This window comes from Chinchilla lanigera, unplaced genomic scaffold (genome assembly GCF_000276665.1).
Source record: "Chinchilla lanigera isolate Chin_1 unplaced genomic scaffold, ChiLan1.0 scaffold00020, whole genome shotgun sequence".
Classification (NCBI taxonomy): Eukaryota; Metazoa; Chordata; class Mammalia; order Rodentia; family Chinchillidae; genus Chinchilla; species Chinchilla lanigera.
Window position 1 is genome coordinate 22,312,539 of NW_004955421.1, and position 25,741 is coordinate 22,338,279.

General features: G+C 46.1%; 1 protein-coding gene across 2 annotated transcripts in view; it reads right to left on the reverse strand.

Moving 5' to 3' along the window:
• Positions 1-15,854: 15,854 nt before the first annotated feature.
• Asb13 (ankyrin repeat and SOCS box containing 13) overlaps positions 15,855-25,741 on the reverse strand; it is a 52,264-nt gene continuing 42,377 nt past the window's right edge. For both annotated transcript variants that reach the window (XM_005383841.2, XM_013513669.1), the window contains 4 exons: positions 23,891-24,041; positions 22,883-23,017; positions 18,396-18,587; positions 15,855-17,737 (listed from right to left, as the gene is read on the reverse strand). In XM_005383841.2, coding sequence (XP_005383898.1) covers positions 17,610-17,737; positions 18,396-18,587; positions 22,883-23,017; positions 23,891-24,041 — 606 coding nt within the window. In that variant the 3' untranslated portion in view covers positions 15,855-17,609. The remainder of the gene's footprint in view (positions 17,738-18,395; positions 18,588-22,882; positions 23,018-23,890; positions 24,042-25,741) is intronic.

Below are 25,741 nucleotides of genomic sequence, written 5' to 3' on the forward strand. Positions count from 1 at the left end.
AAGCACCTGGAAACCACTTACAGAAGGAGACTCGGCATCCCCAAACCTGATAGCACACTGAGTTATATCCTCAGCCCTGTAATAAGTATTTCTATCTCTATTTTCAAACCAATCTATCAGCGGGCCATAGGGACACTCATTGGTTTTTTTTGTTTTTTTGGGTTTTTTCTCTTTTTTTTTTCCAGTACCAGGAATCAAACTCATGACCTCGCACTTGCCAGGCAAGCGTTGTGCCGCTGAGCTAAATACCCAGCCCCCACAGGGATACTCATAACCACAGCCTTGTCCAGTCTGGGTTATCTGGCATAGAGCCCTGGGCTCTTCACCACTAGGGTCCTAGGATCTAGATCTGATTCCCTTGTTCATATATTCAGTGGCTACTGCTGAGTTACTTTTCTTCTGGCTGGGGATGCAGCTCAGTAACACAGCACATGGTCAGTGTGCATGAGGATCTTCAGTCTCTAACACCAATTTAATTAATAATTTCTCCTCTTCCATGACTTCTACCTCCTTTTAGTTTGTAGTGGGCATTGTTGTCAACCATTTGCTCGAGAACATCCCTGGCCTTTTGTCTCACACTGTGCTTAGGCAGTGAATGCGCAGTGCTGCAAGACATCCCCCAGGCTGTTATGAAGATTCAGTAAGATGATGCTTCTAAATCACTCAGCACAATGCCTGGCACATAGCTGGCACCCAATAGATGGGAATGAGCTAGTAACAACAGCTGCACCCAGCCTTCCCATACCACCCCACAGCTGTCAAGTTCTCTTCTTCTGTACCAACTCCATGACCCTCACGTAATACCTGTAATGAGTGCAGGTCTCCCACCTGTCTGGATATAAGAATCCAGGTCCAGATCAAGACCTAGCAAAGTCCGTATCATGCAGTAACCCCCTCTGGGAATCTTTGCGCTCCCTTCCATGGCACTAGATCCTTATTCCTCTTCTCCTCCCAAAGCAAGTTGAAACACTTCCTCCTCAGAATAGAATGAAGCAGTTCCCTTTGAATAACTGCCCCCTCTCTATCATTTTTGTCCGTGGGTGTTCAAGTATTTTCTACAGACCCCCAAAGCTTAAGGAAACTCTGCCATCACCAGTTGTCAGGGCGACCTTCTGGTCCCTCCACTTTGGAGCCAGGCCTCGCTAGGAAAGTCAGCTAAGTTTGAGTGTTCTTTGAACTTCGTGCTAGGAAGAGACCCCTGGCTCTCCTTCCCAAGGGGACCAGGGGGGAGTAATGAGATCATGTCTGCAGAGGCCCCCAGCTCCTTGGAAGAAGATCCCTCTATAATTTCTTGGAAAAGCTTTCTCCTTCCAGCCATTTCTGCTCACACCATCTCAGTTTTCCTGTCTGGCTGCTGCCACCAGCAGCAGTCTGCGTGATCGGGCCAAATTTCCATGTACTTGCCCTCTGGTCTTCTCATGCTCTTGGGTTTCTCCTCCTGGGACCAGATGCAAGCCTGACCACATGAGGAGAGTTTAAAATTCTGTGGTCCTCACCAATCATTTAATTCTTCAGATAACTGTAATAAAGAGTGTCTAGGGACTTCAAGCCACACGTGGCTAGTGGTTTTTTCATATTCATGCATTCTTTCACTCTGTCTGGATATAAGAATCCAGGAAGGAAGAAGAAGGCAGGTTTCCACTGCAGGAAATGTACTGTTGGGGAGAATCATAACTCAGGCTTCTGGGATCCTTTGTCAGCTTCAGCTACCCGTGGTTTCCTTTTCTGCCTTCTTAGTGTATTCAGTGGCCAAGAGTGGGGAACCCCTGGGGCTGCTTTACTCTACCCAAATGCTGTGGGCCCAGGCTCCCATTTCACCTCTCCTGCTGATTCACTTGGTGATGGGTGATAAATCCCTTTTCATCTTTACTTTCACTCCTCTCTATGAGCCAGCCACCTCCATTTGATAGTCTATAATTTTTGATGGGGACAGGAAGAGGCTTACGGGGATTGCTGCCCTAAGGAGCCACGCAGGCAGGTAGAGGAGGAGGATGGACATTCAAATCATCAGAGCACTGGAGAGTTACCAGCTTTGCAGTAGAACCGGGGATTCACTGGCCAGGGTCAAAGTCAGGGATGACTAACTTCTCCATGTTAGTTGGCAGCAGGACGCCAGAAAAGATAAGGCCACACAGGTAAACAGGGACAGGTAGACAAGTGGGGAGGGTTTTCTGCATAATGCAAAGGAATTTAGGATTTACCCTGAGGACGAAGAGTGCTTAGCAAGGTATTAATGGAGTTTGGCCAAACCAGAGGCAGGAAGACTGCGGTCCCATCCTGTGGAAGACATTTCTGAGACACAAAGCAAAGAGAAACCCACCAACTCCAAAACCCTCAAGCAAGGACATACTTTGAAATGTCTGGCTAGGTCCAGAGACAAATTTCGGAAAGCCCCAAGGATGCTGTACTTCTAAGCAAGGTGCTTGCCCTACATATATGCAGCTGTTTACCTACTGTGTCACTCCTTGCACTGACCTCATCAAGTCATCACCCAAATATGGCAGTGAGTCCAGCCCAAGACTCAGCATCCACTTTGAAGGTGAAGCCACCTTGTTCTCAAAGCAGGTGGTGGCCATCTCTCCCTCATGCGAGGTGGGGTGAAAAGCTTAGGTTCTGGTGTGACCACCGCAGTGGGGAGCCCAGACATAACACTTAACAATGGGCACCTAGGGTGTGCTTCCTAACTGGCTTGGGCTCAGTTCCCTTGTTAGCAAACTAGAGATCAGAGTAATAGCGCACTCATAGCGATACTGTGAGGATATACAGTGATAATGCAGTGTTGTAACACGTGAGGGGTGGTTCTAGTGTTTTACATACATTACACTGGCATTTTTCTTTGAAACCATTTTTGGAGAATCAAATAATAATCATAACCTTTAAAAGATTTGGAGGTAGGAGGTACAATTATCCCCACGTTCCTGATGAAGAAATAGATCCTCAGAGGGTTGAGTAACTTGGCCAGGATCTCACTGCTTTTGAAAGGGTCGGGTGGGAGGGTGGCCCATATCTTAGAATGAGCACCGCAAGGAAGAGGTTGATTCTAGACTGAGCCATGAAAATCAGCTCATGCTGAGAAAGGAGGATCTGGGGAGAAATGGGGGTGCCATTGGCCTGAGTCCCTGGCATAGCGCTCTGGAGCCAGGGCCTTGGGTGGACAGGTGGTGAGGGGCAGCTCACGCGGCCCAGGCTGTGGAGGCAGGGCCTTGGCTGGCTCCATGAAACCACAGGCCTACACTTTTTGTCCCAAGTTGTGGGAGGCATCAGCATTTCCTCTTTGGAGAAAGGACACCCAGCCCTCCAGGCAAGGCAGGCAGGTAATCAGAAACAGCTGCAGCCTCGGCTGGCTGGCTGGCTGAGGGTCAAAGCTCCAGCCCTGCGCTTCTCCCTGTGGTTCTGCAGCCTGGCTGAGCTGCAGCTCAGAGCTGCTGCCAGAGCCCCGTACACAGAGCCCCATTCTAGCCCCAGCCAGCTGTCTGGAACAGCCCTCTGTCAATTCACAGAAGGAGGCCGGAACAGGGCAGGGCCCCTTCCAGTCCCGAAAGGATGACTGAGTAAATGAACAAAGGAATGAGTGAATGAATGAGTGAAACTTTCTACATTTTCTACCATGAAGGACAGTCTCAGTGCAGCTATTGCCCCAAACTACTGGGCTTTCCAGCACTGAGCTGAGGATTAGGGAGCTGTTCAGAACCGGGCCTCACAGTCCCTAGCTTCAGGCAGCTGACCAAACACAACTGCGGCTGGACAAGGCGCAGGAGCAAGTGGAAAGAAGTGGAAAGCAATTCTAGAAGGAAGCGAATGAGCCAGGACTTGGACCAGGGAGCCTGGCCCCACCCCAGGCTGGGGGGAAAGGGCCAACCTACCCAGGCAGAGTAGAAGGGGTGGAAAGAGTTAACAGGAAAACCACAGCCAGGCCCTCCCAGGAGAGGCCAGTCCTGGAAGGGCTAAGGAAGGAGAGGAGGAGGGCAGGACAGCGTGAAGGTAGGTCTGCCCAAAGAGAGGCAGCCGCTCAGCCAGACAGCCGTTTCCTCCCTTCGCCACTTCAGTGGGAAGGCCTCTCTGGAGGGTAAACTTCAGCCGTGCTTCAAGGGGGCATCCCCTTTATCACACCCCCTTTCCCGGGCTCCACCCACACTGACCCTTTCTCCCCAAAGCCGGGGAGACCTTACCAGAGCAGAGCCCCACAGCCACGCATCAGAGACAGTCTCATCATTGTTGTGTGGTTTGGAGTAAATCTGTGTCTGGGTTTGTTTGGAGGCCAAGAGACAGGCTCTTATCCCTCCCCTCTTTCCTTTTCTGTGAACTTGTTATGACTGGTTTCATAGAGAATGGCGAGGCCATAGGAGAAGCAGTCGGTGTTCTGGTGAGGGCGCTACAGCTCCGGTGCGCTAGCTGGGTGGCTCATGGGCCACAGAGTCCCAGGAGCTGTGAAAGCGGCTTAAGCTTAGGCGTACACGAGCCAGGGAGCTAGGAGAGAGAAAGGGAGGCTCCTGACCCGGAGAAGGGGCGGCTGAGAGCAGTTTTTGATTTGTGCTCTGGACTACGCTGAAGTCAGACGGTATTTTGTCCACCCCGAGCTCACTGTTGCTTATTACTTAGAACAAATGAAAGGCAGGGCTTAGGTCCTGGCCTCCGGAGCACCCTCCAGGGGGGAAGCCCGTCCTGGAGGAAGCCCTGCTTGGTGACAGCCACACTATCTTGCTCCTGCTCGCTTCCCAGCTGATGAGAAAGAGCAGCCAGGGTGGCAACTGAAGGGTTCCAGGGAACGCACCGCCACCACCACCAGCTTCCACAGAGACCATAGCTTGGGAAAGGCGGAGGACCCCCCTCAGATTAAACAGAAGACAGGAGAACACCGGTTCCAAAACATTGATGTTTTAAAAACCCTCTTCCCAGAATTCCAAGGTACCAAGATACGATTTAGAACAAAAAGAAGTAATCAAAAACACTTTCAGGTGGCAGTGGGGTTACCCACGAGTGAAAGCGATCCATTCCTTCAACGCATTTCTATGGCATTATTTCACCTGGGGGGCAGGGAATTAGAAGAATGCAGACGTCTCAGCCCCAACCCAGACCTACAGCATCTACCCAGGAGCTGGAGGGCCCGGAACTCTGCGTTTCCAGTCAGCACCCGGCTGACCGCCCGTACCACTGTTTAGGGCCAGGTGCTGGGACACGGATGTTTAAACTCCAGAGTCCGAGCACTTCTACAGAAGCGCTTTCACTGGGAGCCACTAGTCAAAGTTGCTCACCTCAGATGGGTCTGGACAGGGCCCCCTGAGAACTATTGTCTGGAATGAATGAGTGGAATTTGTACCTGGAACTCTATTTCCTGGATTTTTTTTCCTACCAAAACTCTCCTAGGCCACTGTTCCAGGCCTCAGGAGCAGGGTGGTAGAAGGTTCCAGTCTGTAGGTGCTGAGATGCCTACCCCCATGCCCTGAGACAGCCCTCAGGCAGACTTTTCTCAGCCAGGAAACTTAGCTTCCCTCTCTCTCCCAGAATACCCTGGGACAGCATAGTGCCCCCAGGGGCCTTGGAAAGGACAGAGCTAACAACAAAGAAACCCCCCTCCTCCAAAGGAGAGCAACTTGCCTAAGGCACCCAGCCCCGGGAAAGGCCAACCAGGTATGAGAAAGCAGCAATGTTGTGAAATGTTAGCTTCCTCCCTGGTGTACTTTCTGAACAGTTAAAATCCAAATTGGCCAAAGACACCCCATTTCGTGAAGCAGGCTGAATGAGCTCTTTGAGACCTGAACTACAGCATGGTAGCACAGTTAACGACACTACGCGGCACCCTGGAAATTTCCTTCAGTGTTCTCAGCACACACACCAAAACAAAAACAAAAAAACACAGCTGTGTGAGGTGATGGATGTGTTACTCACCGTGATTGTGGTGATCATGTGCAGTGAGCACATATATCACAACATCACATTTTTATTTGTCAGTTGTGTTCCCATAAAGCTAGAAATGATATAAAATTTAAACTAGTATTTAAAAACAAATTTGGGAAGCAAAAAGCATGCTGACAGATCTTTCTTGTCCAACCCTCTGGTGTTTCAGATAAAGAGGTGACATTTGCCTAGAGCCCCAGCTTAGTAATGATGGGTAACACAGCATCCTAGATCCACCTCTGAACCACTTTTCCTGGGACCAAGCTGCCTTTAGTGCCCCCAGAGTTACAGGAGTTACCAAGGCTGGGGGTCTCATTCTTCCCAGCCACACCAGACCTGGCTTACACGGAAAGGCCCATTCCTTAGCACCAGCCTGGTACATTGGTGCCTCCATGTGGCCGATCACCTAAACAGCAGGCTGGGTGTAAATCAGGCCTGGGCAGCCTGGCGCGAATCCGGCCCCTACCCAAAACTCTGCCCCTTTTCCCCAAAGGGCCGTGGCCAACAGCATGAAGGAATTCCATGTATCAATGACATACATCAAGGCATAAATCTGTACCCAACTAGTGACTGACAAATATTTTGAGGCGATTCTTTGGTCGTTCATGAAAACTAAGGCACACAGAGGACAAGTAAAGAAGCATACTGGTGGCATTAAATAGGCAGAGTGGTGCACATCCGTAATTCTGCACTAGAGAGGCCTCAACAGAAGGATCGAGAGTTCGAGGTCAGCCCGGGTTGCTTAGTGAGATTCTGTCCCCAAAGGAAAGTTAACCTCGGTAATAAGTAGAGGGGTGCCACTGGGCAGAAGTAACTCCTAATGTTCTACAGCACAGTAGGATAACTATGGTTGACAACAATTAATTAAATGTTTATTTTGTGAAAAGAAAGAAATTTTCATAACCAAATAAGAGAATGACAATAGTTATTACACTGTATATCATTAGTTTCTCAGTACAAGACATAAACCAAAAACATTCCTACACACACAAGAAGAACAGACAATAGCATGAACTTACTTTTCAATGAATAACTGAATTTCTTAATGTGGGAAGAATCTTATGAAAGCACCGATACCCAGCCCAGGCCCCACCGGGTCATAATGAAGCCCTTGACCAACTGTGCCTCCAGAAATCTCTTTTTCTTGTCATTTGCTTTGTGGGACTGGAATGGTAGACTTATGATCCTCCTGCCTCAGCCTCCTGAGTAGCTGGGATTATATGTCAGCGTATGCCATCTTACTCAGAAAGTTCTAATCAATGTAAAATTCTATTTCCAGAGATAAGGAACACAGTGAGTATTCTCCTTTGTCTCATGGGTTTTTTGCGTCTAGGAGACAGAACAGACTTCAGACTTCTCGGGGGTTGTGTCCAAGTAACAACCAGGATGACGTCATAAAAGAACCGTTGAAAGAAGGTGTCCATCCTTGAGACAGTGAAACTCGAGGACAGGAGGAGCCGCTAGGCATCTCCATGTGTATGAAGCAGTAAGGAGAAAATAGAGCCCACACACACCTTACCTCCCCACACTCCATTTCTTCCTGGGAATGGAGTCTTGCATTTGTAGTTTAACTTCTGGAACCTTCTATAAATCAGGGAAGACAGCAGCACTTCCCAAGTGCAGCCATTGTGAGGAGGGCATAACACATAGTAGACACTAAAGAAATGGGAGCTATCATAATAATATAATATAATATAATATATAAAATTTCTCCACATCCAGCTATGGGAGGGTCCCAGCTGTGAGCAGCAAGTTTGCAGTGAAGGCGCTGGGGATTTAACTCAGCAGCAGAGCACCTGCCTGGCAAGCATGAGGTCGTGAGTTCGATTCCCGGTACCGGAAAAAAAAAGTTTGCAGCGAAGCCCCACAGAGGAGTCGAGGAGCCCGAAGACCCAGGTCTCTGATAACAGCGGTGGTGCCCCTCTCTACCTCAAGGTTTATTGACTGTCTGGCTTGAGACATGGTGCCTCTTTGACCCTCCTTTAGCTCTCTTGACTCACAGGAGCCAGGGCTGTCTGCCAGGTGTCCCGACTGCCCTGAATAATTACTTATTCACCCATAGACTCCACTCTGTGACTAAAAGTTAGACTTCAGACTTCAAACACTAATAAAACTTTACCCACTGACCCCAGAAATGTCCGTGCCCATTAGTAGCTTTTGAACCTCTTGGCCTCTCCACAGGGCTCCACCTGCCACCCACACCAGGGCTCCCCTGACAGACACATCCTAATTAACGTCTGTCTGGAAAATGGGAACAAAAGAATTCCTGATAGGCTGGAGCTCTTTCCTGTGTGCAGAGTGTGTACAGGAGCCAGGTTTGCTCAGCAAGACTTTTAGGGGTGGCAGACCCCTCCCACGAGGTGAGAGCAGCCCGGTCCTCTGAAGCCACTCTTCCTCCTGTGCCTCATTCAGCAAAAACACATGGCGCTTATTCGCTAAGCCACGCTGTCTGCCGGAGCCCTGGGGCGACAGTGGACAAGATCCGCTCTCCATCCTCAAAGTACTTCCAGTGTGGGGAAAATAACAGGCACATTAATAAGTAATGAGAAGCCAGTATAAAAGAACTATTGTAGAAGTAAAAGCCAAGTGCTTTAAGTAGAGGTATAACCAATGCACTTGGGAACCCAGAAAGGAAACGATGCTTCAGTCCAGAAAGAAGGAAGGTTTCACAAGGGTCATAAATGAACTGATTCCTGAAAAATGAAAAGGGTTTTCCTATTAACTAAGAAGGCTGCTACACAGTCTGAAATATTTTTTTAAAGTAAGATACACTATAGGCTGTAAACGCCTGGCCACGTGTTGCAGTGTTGCCTTAAGCCCACATTATACCTCATTACGTTAGAATGGATTCTGGAGACAGTGTTCACATTCCATTGGCATTCAAATTTTTCAGTCCCCCAAACCACAAATATCCAGAATCTACACACAAACCAGCTTCAGACTGCTACGTGGGAAGGGCATTGTCTTAGACAGCTCCAGCTGCCATAACAAAGTGTCATAGACTGGTAGTTTGTTAAACAACGGACATTTATTTTCTCACGGTTCTGGAGGCTGGAAGTCTACAGTCAGAGTAGCATCGTGGTTGGGGGTCTGTTCAACACGCTCTTCCTGGCTTGCATACAGCCACTTGCTCACTATGTCCTCACATGGCTTCTTCTCCAGCAAAGAGATGGGTCTTGGATGTATCTTCCCTTTCTCATATGGACAGCAGTCCTATCAGATCAGGATACCTTTAGGGCTATATTTAACTTTAATCATCTCCTTAAAGGTCTTGTCTCCAAATATAATTACATGGAGAGTTGGGGCTTTAAATTATCAATTTTGGAGAGGCAAAATTCAGTCCATAGCAGTGCATCAAAAAACACGCTATGTTAGGGCTCGGGACATAGGTCAGTGGTAGAGAACTTGCTTGGCATGTGAGAGGTTATGGTACTGGGGAGGAAAAGCCGAGCTGAAAAGAGAGAAGGTCAGTAAGAAGGCAGAAAGGCAGAGGCCATGGCTAAGATGGATGTCAGAGAGAGCTGCTGAAGATGTGTGATGACTATGGTCCAGACTTCCATGCAGGGCACCTCCTAAAGCAGGAAGTCCTTGAAGGGTACACAGCCAACTCCTTCTTTCCTGGACCAGTTCTCCATGACCCTGATACTGATTTGCAGGATCTTTCTTCTCTACCCATTCTTGTCTTCACCAAAAACTCATCCTGAAAAGTGGGGGAAAGAGTGATGAGCAAGGATGGAGAAGAAACAAGAACCTATTTCCCTGGATGTAGGTAGCCTGTAGAGCATGGCTCTCCTTGCATCTGGAAGCTTCGGCTTTTGGCAGCACCGCACGCCTTACAAACCTGGAGAAGTATCTTCAGGGTCTCAGCTGTGTGGTTTGGAACGACTCATGGAAAACAGAGCAAAGTTTGGACTTTGAACAAAAGCCCTTGTCTTCTCATAAAACTTTTCTATGAAGGAGCATTGAAGTAGAGGATCAAAGGGCATCACTGAAACTGCTTCCTCAAGTCCTTCAGCGAACAGGACAGATTACTGGTTACCCACCACACATACCCTGAAGGCACGTAGCCCTCACCTCTCCACTCGTCAAAAGCTGCTAACAATTATTGCTGCGTGAGCAGTGTTTAGTAGGCTTTCCCTCCATTTCATTCCCTACCTGGAAATCTGTGTAGTGTGACAAGAGTTGAAGTATTTGAATTGTTTTAAAAAGAAGATTGAAAATTTTAAGTCATTGTTTTGCACATTCAGACTGTGAAGGGTGTGTTCTCTTCTAAGGATTTAACAATGGAGTAAAGTTACAGTTGGCCAGAAACAAGTACATAAGGCATCTTTATGGATTTGTTTCCTACATTGTGCTTAGCCCAGTAATGTTCTAGGAGTTGAAGGATTAAGGACAAAAAAAGAAAAGAGGGAAGCTGTGCTTCTTGGTACTGGATGCTACTGTTTCTCTCCTAATAAGTGAAACCTTATATTGTTTGGGAAGCCAATGTCTCTGAACAAAAACAAAAAACAAGCAAACAAAAGAACTGTAAAGGAGGCTTATTTAGCTCCCAACCTCCAGCTTCTGCAGGCTGTCCATTTTCACCGTACACCCCACCCTGACTATCTGTCTTTCAGAGCATTTGTTTTGGTTTACGTCATTCTCCGGCCAGAGGTCAAAGTTCACTTAAAGACCCCTTCCCCATTAAGCATCTCCAGATTCATATATTAAAAAAAAAAAAACTAACAAATTCTCAGTTTTCCCTCTTATATGACATTTACTCTGTTCTGGCTTTGATTGAGATTCATGTTGATATTGTTTATGTATCTTTTATCTCCTCTTTAACAGGAAAGTGTTATAGATAACTTAAGACCCGTATATGTCCCTTCCCATGACCCAGTTTAACACTATGTATTAGACATTCAATACAGCCTATCAAATAATACATAGATAGATGATAGAGAGATAGATGATGGACGGATGGATGGATTAAACAGATGATTGGTGACAGATGATAGATAATAAAGAGATAATAGATAATGATGATAATGAGAAATTAGAGAGAGACAGCATATTCACAGCTTCTATCTCTAGCCTTGTAGGGATGTTGTCATGGCCATGTTGAAAGCCCCAGATATCTAGGAGCTGGGTTCATATTCCACTGGTAGCTTCTTGAGCACAGTGTGAAGCAGTCCTGACTCTAGGTTACTGTTTTTCTCAGAGCATCCACCTCAGAACACTAGGAGGAAGATAAACTGCCCCCACCCTACCAAATATGGCTTCCCAAATATGGAAGTAACCCAGTATGTGGAGGTGACCATCTGCTGGGCAGGATATTTTCTCCGAGTTACTGTAGATTTTTGTACTTCTCATTGTTTCCATGTGGAAAGTGCAGTTAGCTCCATTGTGTATATCATGAAGTTGCTCAAGGGAAAAACTTCACAAAGAATTTTGATTCAGTTGGAAATACAAAATACCTGTATTCAAAAGTAACACAATTCAAGGCAACTTGTTCTTATTCATCCAAATGACAGATTCAGCTGTTTCCAGAGCTCTTCCATTCATCAATCATTTACTCCAGTGTTCAAAACATCGTGAAAATAATGATTCACACCTCGTCTGAGGTACCCAGCTGTCATCCATGGACTCAGAGTACATACATTATAGGGTTCATTTATCAAGGTTCAAATACTTGGCTGCAGCTGACATTTAACAAGGGACGGCAGAGAAGAGTACACAGCAGGAGTCTGCACAGAAAACATTTGCAAAGCACATTTCCAGGGACACCATCTTCGAAAGCAGAGCACAGGGTCCACAGTAGAAAAGGGACCTGTGACCCCAAACTCCAAACAGTACAAGATTCGAGTAGATGGCTCAAGCTTTAAGGCTCTTTAATTAAACTGAGTAAAGAAACTAAAATGATGGAGAATGGTAGAGAGGAAAATGCAGTGGATTCAAATAATGGTTCTCAAAGTGCGGTTCCTCTCAACAGCCCCCACTCCACCAGCACTGCCTAGAAACTACTAGAAATGCAAATTTCAGGGTCTCTCCTGAGGCCACAGAAATTTGCATTTCTAGAAGTTTCCAGACAGTGCTGGTGGAGGGGGCTGTTGAGAGGAACTACATGTGGCAGAAAGGGCTAGGCAGTTCTTTGGGGTCTCTTTTGTAAGGGCACTAACCTCACTTATGAGGGCTTCACCCTTATTAACTCATCCCTCCAAAGATCTCTACCTCCTAGTACCATCCCACTGGGATCATTTCATCCTACTATCTCAGACCATTCCATGCTCCTAATCTGCACGTCATTAAATGCCTTTTTGTTCTTGTACCTGCTTCCTGAGAACAGACTCTGAAAATCCTCAGGGCCAAGATCTGCTTTTATGGTTTTTTGTTTTGTTTTGTTTTTTTGTCTTTATGAGACAGGGTCTTGCTATATAGTTCAGGCTGGCCTTGAACTCACTTTGTAGCCCAGGCTGGCCTCAAACTTGTGGCAATCCTCCTGCTTCAGCCACCCAAGTGCTGGTATTACAGGTGTATGTCACCATGCCTGGCCCTTTGTGTTTCTTCTTATCCTTAGTATCAACTAAAATACCTAAAAGGTAAAAAGGTAAAAGGAAGGAGGATGAGGTGGGGAGGAGGAGAGGGAGAGGGAGAGGGAGAAGGAGAAGGAGAAGGAGAAGAAGAAGAAGAAGAAGAAGGAGAAGGAGAAGAAAAAGAAAAAGAAAAAGAAAAAGAAGAATGAGGGGAAATCAGTGGGAAAATGGACCAAGGAATGAGTAAACATTCCTTCTTATCTTATCTCCATCCTCTGCTCCCACTGCAGCAGAATGAGCTTCAGGATTCAAATGAACATGAAGAGAAAGCGGAAATTGTCTTTGTTGATCATTTGGCATAAAGATGGACAAGCTAAGTGCACATGCTGGCTCAGGGTTCAGGAGTAAATTGTCCCCAGCTTCAAAATCTGTGTTCAAAAGAACCACACACCTGGACAGCAGCTGCTGGAAATAAACGTTTGTTTAAATGAGAGACAGAGACAAGGGGGGCGGGGAGAGAGAGAGAGAGAGATCTTTCATGAATCTTTCCTTCCTTTATTCATAGTTCAGAGACATTAGGCTTTGGGAAGTCACACTGTTTAGACTGGACCGATTTAAGACCTATCCCCATTCAAACTCCCAGAGATCACGGGACTTTCACGCCAATATAACCTGGCCTAGATGTCAATACCATGCAGTACCATGGTGGAGAAAAGAGAAAAGCCAAAGAGGCCAAGGTCTGGAAATACTCTCCAGGCCATTCCAGGGAAAACAGGGCTCCCCAGAGGGTGGGGCACAGGCCACAGCCCGCCAGCGCCTCTGTGGCGCCATCTCCATCTGTAGGGCAGCTCAGCTGTTCTCAGACTGATGGAGCTGAAGAGCTTTGTTTTCGGAGCCAGTTTTTGCTCACTTTGGTGAATCAAGGGCAGCAATTGCTTAGGAGGAAATGTGTGCCTCTGGGAAGAAAGCAGGAGCCCTCCTTCTGACAGAGGGACCTAGGGGAGGAAACAGACATGCAAAGGCATTCTTTTTGTCCCAAGCAATTTCCACACTCATCTAGAAGCATGGATGGGTGCCGGGGATATAGCTCAGCAGTACAAGCACCTGCCTGGCAAGCACAAGTCCTGAGTTCGATTCCCAGTACAAAAAAAAAAAAAAAAATAGAAGCATGGATGGGACAGTGTGGGTAGCACTGCTGTGGTACAGGGAGAGACTCCCCTTCTTCCCAGGAGACCACAGGGAACCTGGAGGTGAACAATTGTCTTGCAAAGACCCCACTGGTGCCCCTTACCATGTCCCTCACCACCCCATGCCTCCCTCTTGGGGAAGATCAGGGCAGCCTAGAAGCCGGCGTAACTGTGCCGTGGTCCCTTCTCTAGAGGGATACTTCTGCTATCTCCAAAGGGTGGGACTCTGTCCAGGGCCACATCTAGAAAGATCAAAATTATCCAGAGGGGGGGCCATACTAGAACAAGAGAAGTTGATGAATGAAGGACTTTTTATCCAGCATGTTCCTTCAGAAGAGGTAAGTCTGATCCAAGCAGCCCCAGCCAAAGGCTTTTAAGGTGTAGTCTATGTAAGAAGAGCACACTTCCAAAAAAAAAAAAAAAAAAAAAAAAATATGTGTGTTCCCCACCCACAGCCTCAGGGACAATAGTATAGAGAGCTCTTCCCAGTCCTCGTCTCAGCCCAGGTAGTTTATATTTGTAACCCCATGGAAAAGTTATTGGAATTCTAGTGAGTTAATGCCAATCCACCACTTCCACTGCAGCCCATGGCGAGAATAAAGACACTAAGGCATATTTGTAGTTGTGGGGAGCCAAGGGGGTCCTGAGTCTAGCTAGTACAATGGTTAACCGGAACAAAGACTTTGGCCCAGGGGCAACCTGGGTTTCATCAATTCTTGACGAAGGGAGTGGCTCGAGGATGAGTGACTGTGAAAATGGTAAGAAGTACACGAGTGCTGTGAGCTGGGCTAGGTAGGTGGTGTGAAATCACCTGTGCAGTATGCAGAGAGAACGATATGCACAGAGTAATCTGCATGACACAGCGGAGATAGTATCTAATGTTTTGGGGTTGGTACTTCAGCTCTGATGTGTTATCTTCTATGACACAGCTCTCCATCCCCTCAGCTCACACGTTTTATTTGGGAGCTATGGGGACAGGGAAACACTGCCCTGTCACCTCACTTCAAGGACTACACATCAGCACCTGGGTGGACCAATTTGCATTGCTTAAAGCCAATTGAAGGGATAAGGAAAAGTCCTCACCAGCTATATACATGTCAATACGTGGAAATAGGGCCAGGTTTGGCCAAGATGAAGACAATCGCTCTTCTTTCAAGGACAGCCATCCAGGTGGTCCTCCACATAATAGAAGCCAACAGGTTTTTTTTGCGGGGGGGGGGGGGGGGATGGTACTGGAAATTGAACTCAGGATCTTGTGTTTGCCAGGCAGGCACTGTGCCACTAAGCTATATCCCCGGCCCCCCAAAAAGTATTTTTTAAATAGAATCCAGTTTTTAACAGTCACATACATCTCACACTTTCTTTTTTTAAAGACATATGTGTCCTTTGTTTCTCCTTGGTTCATTAAATTTTTATTGAAATATTAATTGCATTTTCTATTTCATATCACTCTTTCAGGTAGAAACTGTTATCAAACTAAAGTTCCCTTCATCCCTTCCCTCAGTCATGTGTCCCTCATTTCTGAGAAGAGGACGCCAGTGTATGGTTTCTATAATTTTATGCATTTATTGTATACATAGGAATTCTTAGATGCTTAGGTTGCTTTGTGTTTAAATTTACACAAGTGGATTCATGCTATACATAGATAAGGTTTGGTAGCATTTTTCATCTGCTTTTATATTTTTTAGATTGGTTTATTTTAAAATGTAACTCTAACTCATCTTAAATTTATATTGACATTTATATTGATTTTCAAAATGTAAACTGAGAGGTCTTCTGACAATGGTACTCCTGAAAGATGTGGTACTGCCCCAAAGACAGGATAGAATAGTTTACATTGCTGTAAAATCTACCAATGTTGACAAAACCACAGAAGTCATAACCATGTAACTTTTCCACTTGGAGAAAACTTTATACTTTTCAAAGCATGTTTTAATCAGCTATTTCAACCTCACAAAAATCTATGAGGCTAGTGGGGGCTCATTTCTTCACTTGTGGGGTGAAGGGATGGACAGTGGTTGGTCAAGATCCTTTTCATGATCTGAGTCAGACCTGATATTCCAATTTTGCATGCAGGTCAATCCAGGCTCAGAAGTACAAAAAGAGTAGTCTGTGTCACGGTCCTGATTAAGGGTGGAAAAACACTTAAAATCTTAGTCATCTCATCCCTCACACAAGGAGTGACCCTTCATTCCCACAGGAGGAAGTTCATTCCAGGATCTGGGCTCCTGCTAATAAAAGCATCACTTGGACACAAGGATGAACCTTATTTAACCACTTTTATTGATTTAGGGAGTATAGGGATCTGATTCTATTGTATGGCAACGTTGTCAGATTTCACTGCTAGAGGCCAGTTTCTGTTACAAAAATGAGAGGCAGAACCTAATTATTTAAATCATTATTGTTAGGATCACATGCGGAAACACTGACTTATCAGAACCTGTGTCTAAAATTGTAACTGAGGGAAAATGGCCCTTTTCATTGCAATATGAGGCCTCATTCCAGAAACGGCTTAAAGTGTTGGAGATGGAAACATTCAAGACAACTGCCATGAGATTCTTCCCCAGACCTGCGGCCCCACCACGTAACCAGGCAGAGAGATGCTCTCCCCGGGCGGCACCAGCAGCATCGCCCTGGTGCACTCAGTCTCGTGGTGTCCCACGCTGTCTGCGGATGGGAGGCTTGGGCAGGCCTGGCAGATCTGGGACGACTCTGTCCCCATCCTGGGCACACTGGCTCCAGGACAGGGATGACTCACAGGAGTGCTGACATAGGCTGCCTTCTCCATTTCCCCAGAAACCGAATATACCTGAAATACTACACATAATCCTCTGGCCCTCCCGGCTATACGTGGATGTTTTTTAAATTAAAATAGAGAATGTTAGGTAAATGCCACCTGAATACACTAATATTTCAGCTCCTGGCTTATCACATAGAAGGATTTGTTTTTATTACTATCGAGAAAGGCTGCGAAACACTTTCTCTTCCTGGCTTGGCTGATGACTCTCGTTTCTCCCAGTTCCAAGCCCTGGATCGCTGCCTTGTACATTAGAGGTTCATAAGCACCTGAAAAAGGAATGAATACACAGGTGCTGGTGCCCGCCGGTGCTGTCAACATCTCCTACTAGCTTGACAGCCTAGAGGAGTCAGCGAGAAAGGGTGTGGGAAGAATTCACTTGGCAACTATAGAAACAGAGAAAAACGATCTCCAAACAGTCCCCTAACAGCCCTTTACCTTGGAAATGGCTGCCTATGAGAACATACACCAAGAGTCTTCACATTACCTATTGTGTGGCTCAGTAACAAACCTTTAGTGTTGCAGCCTATACATCTTCTGAAGGTTCTTCATCCCACACCAGTGTTTCAAAAGTTGAGGTCTAACACTGAAGACAAACTTCTTTAAAAACACTATTATTTGTGGGGACACAAAGCCTGCATCTTCCCCCACTAGGACCCCTGAGTGATGCATGCACCTGGGCATAGGTAGACCCCGGAAAGTGTCAAATGCTGCCCCAGAAGTAGCATCCAGGCGACAAGATAATGTCAGGTGAGTGGACATTCCAGGCAACAGGGTGAGGTGCCTGGGACCTGGCGCTTCTGTGCCACGACACCCAGACATGGAAAGCAGCAGCAGTGCTCTAACTCCCCGGCCCCACGTGGCCTACGCCTGGTCCTTGAGTCGTCTGTCTTGAGAGCACCTTTGAGGGCGGTCGGTGAAAAAAGACAACTGCACAAGTGGCCCACCCTAGAGAGAGAACGTCCTTTCCGGAGGACTAGCACAGTGCCACATCTGTTAGTGTGACCTGAGATGCTGACCTCACTGAGGCTTTGGAGATCTTATCCAGAATTCAGGACAGAAAACCGAAGAGGACAACCAAATGGGACCCAAAGGAGCATCGTTCTATCTAGAGTAATAACGTCATTTCAGACAAACAGTCAGAACCCCTCACAGCCAAGGCTGGTGCTAGGGCAGCAGCCAGGCTAGTGGCCAGCGCACCCGGCTGCTGCCTGCAGCTCAGTTGTAGCAGAGGTAATCAATGAGCCGGGGAGGGATGTTTAACTTGGCGATTTTCTCCAGTCCTCGAACGCCAGTGGCTTTCCTCAGGCTTACCCTGCAGAGCTGGGACAAGGTCAGCGGTGTCTCTGGAAAAAAGGCAAAAGGAAGTCCGTGAGGTCAGATGACTTTCAGGACCGAGCACATCCACAGTCTAGTTGCCTACAATGGAACAGGAAAGGCCACCCTTTGCTCTGAGATTAAGATGCACCCTCAGGCTTCTGGAAGGTGACAAAGGACAGCCAGGGGCTGAGGAAGGAAGACCAGAAAATAGAATTGAGATGATAGCCACAGATTTCATTGTGTGAGTTTTCAGCTTAGGGGAGGGGATTTGGTTTGTTTCTGCTTTGGTGGGATTTTTTGTTTGTTTGCTTGTTTTTTTGTATTTCTGACCCATAATGTTATCATTTGGCACAAAAATTTGTCAGCCAAAAACTACTCCGCAGCAGTAAGGCTCATTTGTGGACCATCCAGCCAAATGCGTGCCAGCGCAGGTGCCAGTAGCTGGCTCCCGCCGGCCCCAACCCCACTTCCGCCCCCGATACCACAGGCCACAGGAAACCAAAGAACTGGTGATCTGTGTAAAACAGCTCCTACCAAGTGCTTAAATGAACACCCTAGTGCACAAAGACAGGAGCCCAGGACTAAATACTAAGCTGTCGTCAGAAACTCAGGAGAAACTAGCAAACCAGGGGGCCTCGCTGAAGGAGGGAGGTGGCTGGCAGCTAACAGAGTGAGCAAGCTCACTTTCGTAGTACTCAAAGCACTTGGCAGGGGCACTGCTGCTCCACGTGTAATCTGACGGCTTCTTCCCCCGGTTGTCCCGAGCATAGATGTTGCCTCCAAACTCAATGAGCATCTCAATGAGGTCGACATTCTTCACCTTGGCCGCATGATGAAGGGCTGTCTCATGAAGCTTTGCTGCATTCACATTGGCCCCTGAAGTCCCGAGGGGAGAACACATGTCACCAAGACCAGAACTTAGAACCAAGAGGAAAACAGGCTCACACTTCTCCATTCAGTACAGCGTGCAAAAGCAGTCCCCACCCAAAACACACAATCAAGACAGACAGATGCTGCTGTAGCTTCTCAAGACAGTTTTCAAAGTCCAAGACTAGTAATATTTTTCTTCTTTCTTTATGAGAAGACATGGGAGCAATAATAAAGAAATACAACTTCACATAGGACCAAAAAGAAGAAAAACAAAACAGAAAGGTTCCTTGTGGTTCAAACGTCACTTCTGGCATCCTGTGCGGTCTGCTCGCAGAGATCCTTAGACTTCTGGAAGCTCAGATTGTGCTACCCAGTGCTCCTGCCTGTCCGAAGACGCAGACACACAGAGCTTCTCCCTACCGCAGGCACACTAAGCTCTAAAGGTACTGGCTGAATGAAAGCTCCTGGCTATTGCTTGCTGGCTATTCCTTACACATAAATGTTCTTTTACAAAATGAGAGAAACAAAGGGAAAATATGTAATGTTCCCCAAACGTGAGCTGAGTTCAGCTTTGCCCTCTTCATCTTTCCGGGAATATTCAGAAAGATGCAAAGAATTAGTAGCTAAATATAGTATTTTTCAAAGCCTTAAAAAATAAAGATTTTGATAAAAGTTCTATTTATGTAAAATATCATTCTCAGGGCACAGTCTTTACTGAGTCCATACAATGTGATCTCCTGGGTCTTCAGAATTTGTCCAGAAAAAAATACTGAGTTCTTTGCGGTCTGCTCCTAAGTACACGAGGAAATTATAAAAGGAGAGAAAAGAATTTTAAAGAACCTGAGCAAAGAGCCCAACATCAATTAAGTAACCCCCCAATAACACATACACAAACCACAACATAAAATGTGCCACCAGCACGCCACTACTTAGTAGTAATTTCAGAAAGATAAGAGAGGGGGAAATTAGCAGGTATAAGGCTATTATATTATTCCAAAAATATTTGAAAATTTTGCTTTGTGCTTTAAAATATTTTCAGTTCCCTAAAGGAACATAAGAACCATGTTCATGACAGTGCTCATACTGTGACCCTGGAAATACAGCAGGCACTCCAACCCAGTCATATAAGGGAAGAAAAGCGCTTTGATTTCCCTCAGCTAAAATTCAGAACTCAGGTCAGGAAAGAGGAACTCTCAGTCAGGAAAAAGTCTAGATCACCTGATGATTTAATTTGGCAAAATGAATTACAAAATATATGTTTAAAGGTAATAAGCTAAAGAAATAGCTTCCCCATAATCTAACCATGGGCTTACATCACGAGGTTTTCTTCCAATACTTGCCCATAGGAAGGGATAAGTAATTTTTATAGTATTGCAGTCATAATGCAAATGTAAATTTTAGAACTAAACGTATGCTTGCAATGAAAAATAAATTGTAACATGGACAGACTGTAAAGACCAGTTAGCTTTCCATCACGTTAGTGATTCTGGCAATATTCTTTCTTTTTTTTTGTCTTTTTCTTCCAGTACCAGGAATCGAACTCATGACCTTGTGCTTGCCAGCCAGGCGCTTTGCCGCTGAGCTAAATCCCCAGTCCCTCTGGCAATATTCCTGTCAACCGAGAATGAAAGTAATCGTCTCTGTTTTAAAAAGGGAGAAAGAGGCATAAGTGAAGCAAAGCTAGTCTCTCAAGGTCAGAAGGAAACACAGAAGCCAGCAAAAGCTCTAAAAGTCCTCCCTCCCTTTCCCGTTTACTATCATGGCTCGAGACAGGGCCTTGGGTAGTCACTCTTCCAAAGTGGCCTTTCCAGGGTACACAACAGCATCTTTTCAAAACCTGAGCTTGGCATCGTTTGATTATTAAAGGAAAAAAGATGAATAAAGAGGGAGGCTAGAATCGTCAGCAGCAGTTAGAAACACTGCACTGTGTGCACACGGCAGTGTGGGTGGATTTGAAAATACATTGTCAATGAAAGTCGAAACGGAAAATACATAACCCCAAAATATTTATGTGCATTAAAAATACAGGCCCCAATTGATAAAGCACAAAGAGATAAAACACATTCAGATATATATTAGGAAGGGAAGATCAGAGACAGAGGAAGGAAGGAAAGAAGGGAGGGACGGAGGGAGGGAGGAAGTAGGCAAAAAGCGGCCTTGTGTGGAGCTATGCCAAAGTATGAGAACAAGACAGAGGAAAGACGCCAGCAAAATGAACAGCCACATTTGAAAACCTCAACTTCATGCTCCAAAGAAAAGGGTCAAATTTGGCTCCTTCCCCAATGCCTGATTTCAAAACAAAATAGGATTAAAGTGGATTCAGAGTAGAACTGTGGGCACCAAAGTGAAAAGACTTCCTAAAACATCCGTAGCTCATGCCAAAACAAGGCACAACCCCAGAACATAGCTACAAATAGTTCAAGATATGCTTTTTGTAACAAAAACTGGGGAAAATACGTGACAAAGACTATGCTGGGTGGGTAGAAACATAACAGTCCTCAACTAGCTGCTTCTGCGTGCTTCCAGCAGAGTTAAATATTTACTGTTAGTGATCAAATTAAAAATTACTTCAGCGAATGAACTGGACTTCCAGCCTCCCCAGTCCTCCTCATCAGCAAATACGATCTAGGTCTTTAACAGCCTTACCGCCTACAAAAAGAACAGAGGGCGCAAGCATCTCTATGGCCACTCCATGGGTACAATGTGGCTGCACAGCTTGGCTTCTCAAGCAGAGTCAGTGCTTTGCTGAAATCACATGAAAGAATGCCTGTTGGCAGGTTTTTCTAGAGGAAACCCAACTTTTTCTAGCTTTTCCAAGTGTCCTGTGACTCAACCCCAATAATTCAGAATCACTACTTATAAAAATCCATTTGTGGACTGGGTATGGTGGTGAATGCCTGTAATCCCAGCTCAGGCAGCTGAGGCAGGAGGATCACTGTGAGTTCGAGCCTGGCCTAAACTATACAGTGAGACCCTGTCTCAAAAATAAAGTCCATTTGTGAGTACATAAGGGTATGTATGCTACCTCTTCTCTCTATTTCTTTTTAGGTTTGAAATGTTCCACAATAAAAAAAATAATTTCTCCAAAAAAAAAGATAATCCATTCGATCCAACAAGGTCTATTACAAGAGACCATTGAGAAGACTAGGACGGCCATTGAAGATTATGCATAGAGCTGACAGCTTCTCATATCAAAACGCATCAGACTGAAATTGACAATATCATGAAGGAGATTTTCCCAAAGGGCCTAACCATCTGTAACTTCCCAGGTAGATAGAAACTCCTTTAAAAACTACTGGGTAATCTTTTCAAGAGCTGTAATGGACATTACAGTTGTCTGCCCATTTCTTTCCAATTCTCCCCACCGTGTGGCCACCTGACAATATGGAATTGGGGTGCTGGATGGGGTGAGTGGGTCTGCCTCGCCTCAGCTCCAGGTGTGGGCCCTGACTGGTTCAGGCTCCCTTCCCTGCCACAGTGACTGGTTTAAGCAATCCAGGACTGAGCCAATCAGAAAAACTGGAGCCAAAGGAATTCAAGCAGAGGCAAAGCATCCATTTTGGGCAGATGGAACAGTAGGGGAGGTACACCAGACACTGTCTAGAAGGACAGTTTCACTCTTCTGAAGCCACCAGAGCCTTAAAAAGCAAAGTGTCTCGGTTTCATTTAACCACCGTCTTAATAGCTAACTCTGAAGAAAACAGAATTGAAAGTGCAAAGGAATAGAGGTCTTAGTGACACTACTGAACCACCATCCTTTAAGTTAACTGAACCAAGAAATGACCTCCTTGTTCACTTAGTTGTAACTGGTTTCTTAATTACAGTCAGCCCTCCACAGGTTCCATATGCATGGAGTCAGTCAATGGAGGGTAAGAAATACTCAGAAGAAAAGACTGCCTCTGTGCTGAATGCATACAGACCATTTTCTACCTTCCATGCAAGGGCTGGGTTCCAAATGCTGCCTGCTCCTAAGTGCTGCTGACTATTCCCATTATAGCCTCGTCTTTCTCGGGTTAGGACAGCAAATCATCAGGCAGGACTGTGGGTAGCTGCCCGTGTTCTCTAAAAATAGCCATTTGCATGTATGGAGCAGCAACTATATACCAGGTATTATGGAAACATTAAGAAACCCTGCAAAATAGTTTTGCTTTTCCAGTTTTATAAAATATAGAAACTGAGGTCAAGGGCTCCCGGGCAAGTCAGGGAGCCAGCTTCAAATCCCCATCCGTGTGTCTCTGCCAGACACAGAACAGGGGAGCCACCCGTCTGGGTACACATCAGCTCAGCAAACAACCACGCACCTGCATTGAGCAGCACTTTGACACAATCCAGATGTTCCCGTGCACAGGCAACGTGCAGAGGGGTCCCAAAGTGGCAATCATGGGCTTCCAGATTGGCCCCAACGTCTATAAGAAGCCTCACACATTCAGAACTCCCTTAAAATAAATGGAAAAACATGAAAACATCGTGAATGTGAACATCAGGAATAATAAGCATGACAAAATGGCAGCTGGCACAGCTTGCCCTGTGTCTGGCTGAAGGAACAGAGGAGAAACAGCCTACATCCCAACCCAAGGAAGAGGCTGGCAGCCTGGACAGCCTCAGGAAGCCGCAGATGGTTCTCTTCTGCCCTGGGGCATGGGCTCGCTCCTGGCCGCCAGGCAGCTGGAGAAAAGGGCCATGGCCAACCTTCCGCTGGAGGACAAAAGGTCTGTGACACCTGTGGGAATAGCTGGGGAACTCTTGCCCGCTCTCCTCTCCAAGGCTGTCCCTGCACTGTTTGGGGGCATGTCCAGCCCACGGGAATGACACACAGCTGCAGGCGTCCCACTCCAGCCTCCCGGCCACGCCTCCTTAATGTGCAGGTTGCCACTCAGGGCCTCGCCTGCCTTTTTCCCGCTCCTCTTCCTGCATCTTCAGCGCCCCTTTGGATCAAGGTTCAGGGCTTGTGCTCTCTTCTCCTCATGTCCTCTTTGTCACTGGTTGCTACTCATTTCCACCTCCGGCCCTGACGTCTAGCTCCACACCTACAGCAATCTGCTGGCCAGGCTCTCTGGATATGTGACCACCACACAGTCACTCTTTCCTCTTCCCAGGGGTCCCTGCTCCTGCTACGCTCTTTCAGTCAGTGGCATCTCTCCCAGTTCCAACCTGACTTGTTTTTGAGACCGTGTAGCTCTCTTTATACCAAGTCCTACTGATTTTCCCCCAGACACTTTGAAGGAACCCTTCCCAAGCCACCACCCTACTTCAGGCTCTCAGAGCTCTGAGTCTGAATCATTTCGATGGTCTTTAACACATCGACTCACCACTCATGCAGGCCTCGTGAAGTGGGGATGCTGTGTACAATGGGGGATTGACTTTGGCCCCATAGGAGAGCAAGAGTTTCACACACTCGATGCTGCCTGAGGCGCAGGCATCACAGAGAGGGGTACTGCCATCGATGTTGCGGGCATCCACCTGGGTGGGGGAGAAGAAACAAATGTCAAAAGGTGAGATAGACATCAGGCAACTCGCTCTCTCATCTTCCTGCAGATTCACCTTTGAAAAGATACTTCTTAGAAGAGTTGGTTTGCTCTTAGTTACTAAGGCACCCGCTAGGCAAGGCAGTTCAAACAGAAAGACACACAGCTGGGGCAAGGTCCCTCTCAGCCTCCGAAGTACAGGTGTCCCACTTGGGGTTCTTATCTCAGGGAAGATCAGCCCAGCCTCACCCTTACTACCACTCGAAACTAAAAAGCACAGAGCAGAAAAGGAGACCCTGAAGTTGCAAGCTGGGGGAGGTCTAAAATGGGTCTTAACTCAAGCCTCAGGTAAAAGGAGTGTGGAAGCCTGCTCAGCATGCCTCCGTGCTGTCCAAACCACAGGCGAGGAAAAAGGCAGCTCCCCATCCTGAAACATTTCACTGAGAATTGATCCGAGTTGAGGAGGCAAAAAACATGCTGGAGGAAAGACAGCCTGTTTAACAATTGTTACTGGGAAAACTGGCCATCCATATGCAGAAGAATAAATACAGACCCATATCTCTTTCCATGTACTGAAATCAAATAAAAATGGAGCAAAGACCTAGATATAAAAACAAAAACACTAATCTTCTGGAAGCAAAAATAGGTAAAACTCTTGAAGACACAGAGATAGGCAAGGACTTCATGAACAGAACTCCAGTTGCACAGATATAATACCAGGAATCAACAAATGAGAGTGTATCAAATTAAAAACCTACATAGCAAAGGAAGCAACCAACAGAGTGAACTGATAACCTACAGAAGGGAAAACTCTTTTTGCCAGCTATGCCTCAAAAAAAGGACTAATATGTAAAATATGTAAAGAACTCAAAAAAATTGGATCCCCCCAAAATAAATGACAATCAAAACCTATGAAATAAACACTTCTCAAAAGTTACAAAATAATCAGTAAGTACATGAAAAATGTTCAGCATCTTTGAAAATTAAAAAAATGCAAATTAAAACAACACTGAGGTCTCATCTGATCTCAGTAAGGATGGCTATCATCAAGAACTCAAAAAACACAAATGCTGGTGAGGATGTGGGGAAAAGAAACCCATTTACAGTATATTACTGGTGAAATGTAAACCAGTACAACCACTCGGGAAATCAGTACGGAGATTCTTAAAAAAAGCTAAAAATAGGAATTCCATTTAGCCCAGTTATACCTCTTCTAGGCATTTTCCTGAAAGAGTTAAAGCCATCCTCTTATAGTGATATATGCATACCCATATTTACAGCAAAACAATTCACAATAGCTAAAGTATAGAAACCTGTATGTCAATCAACAGATGCATGGGTAAAGAAAATGTGGTATATATACACAATGCAACATTACTCAGCCATTAAAAAAATAAATTTGAGGGCTGGGGTATAGCTCAGCGGCACTGCATCTGCCTGGCAAGTGTGAGGTCTTGAGTTTGATTCCAGGTACATACATACATAAATTTGAGTTATTTGTAGGAAATGGGTAGATCTAGGGACCATAACGCTAAGTGCAATAAATCAGGTACAGGAGGATGTATACCATATAGTTTCCCTTACATGAGAAACACAGAATATTAATAATTTAAAGAGCAAAATAAAAGACAGATGGTAAGAAGCAGGGATGAAGACTGTGAAAATGGGAAGGGGCTCTGGGGAGAGGGAAGATGC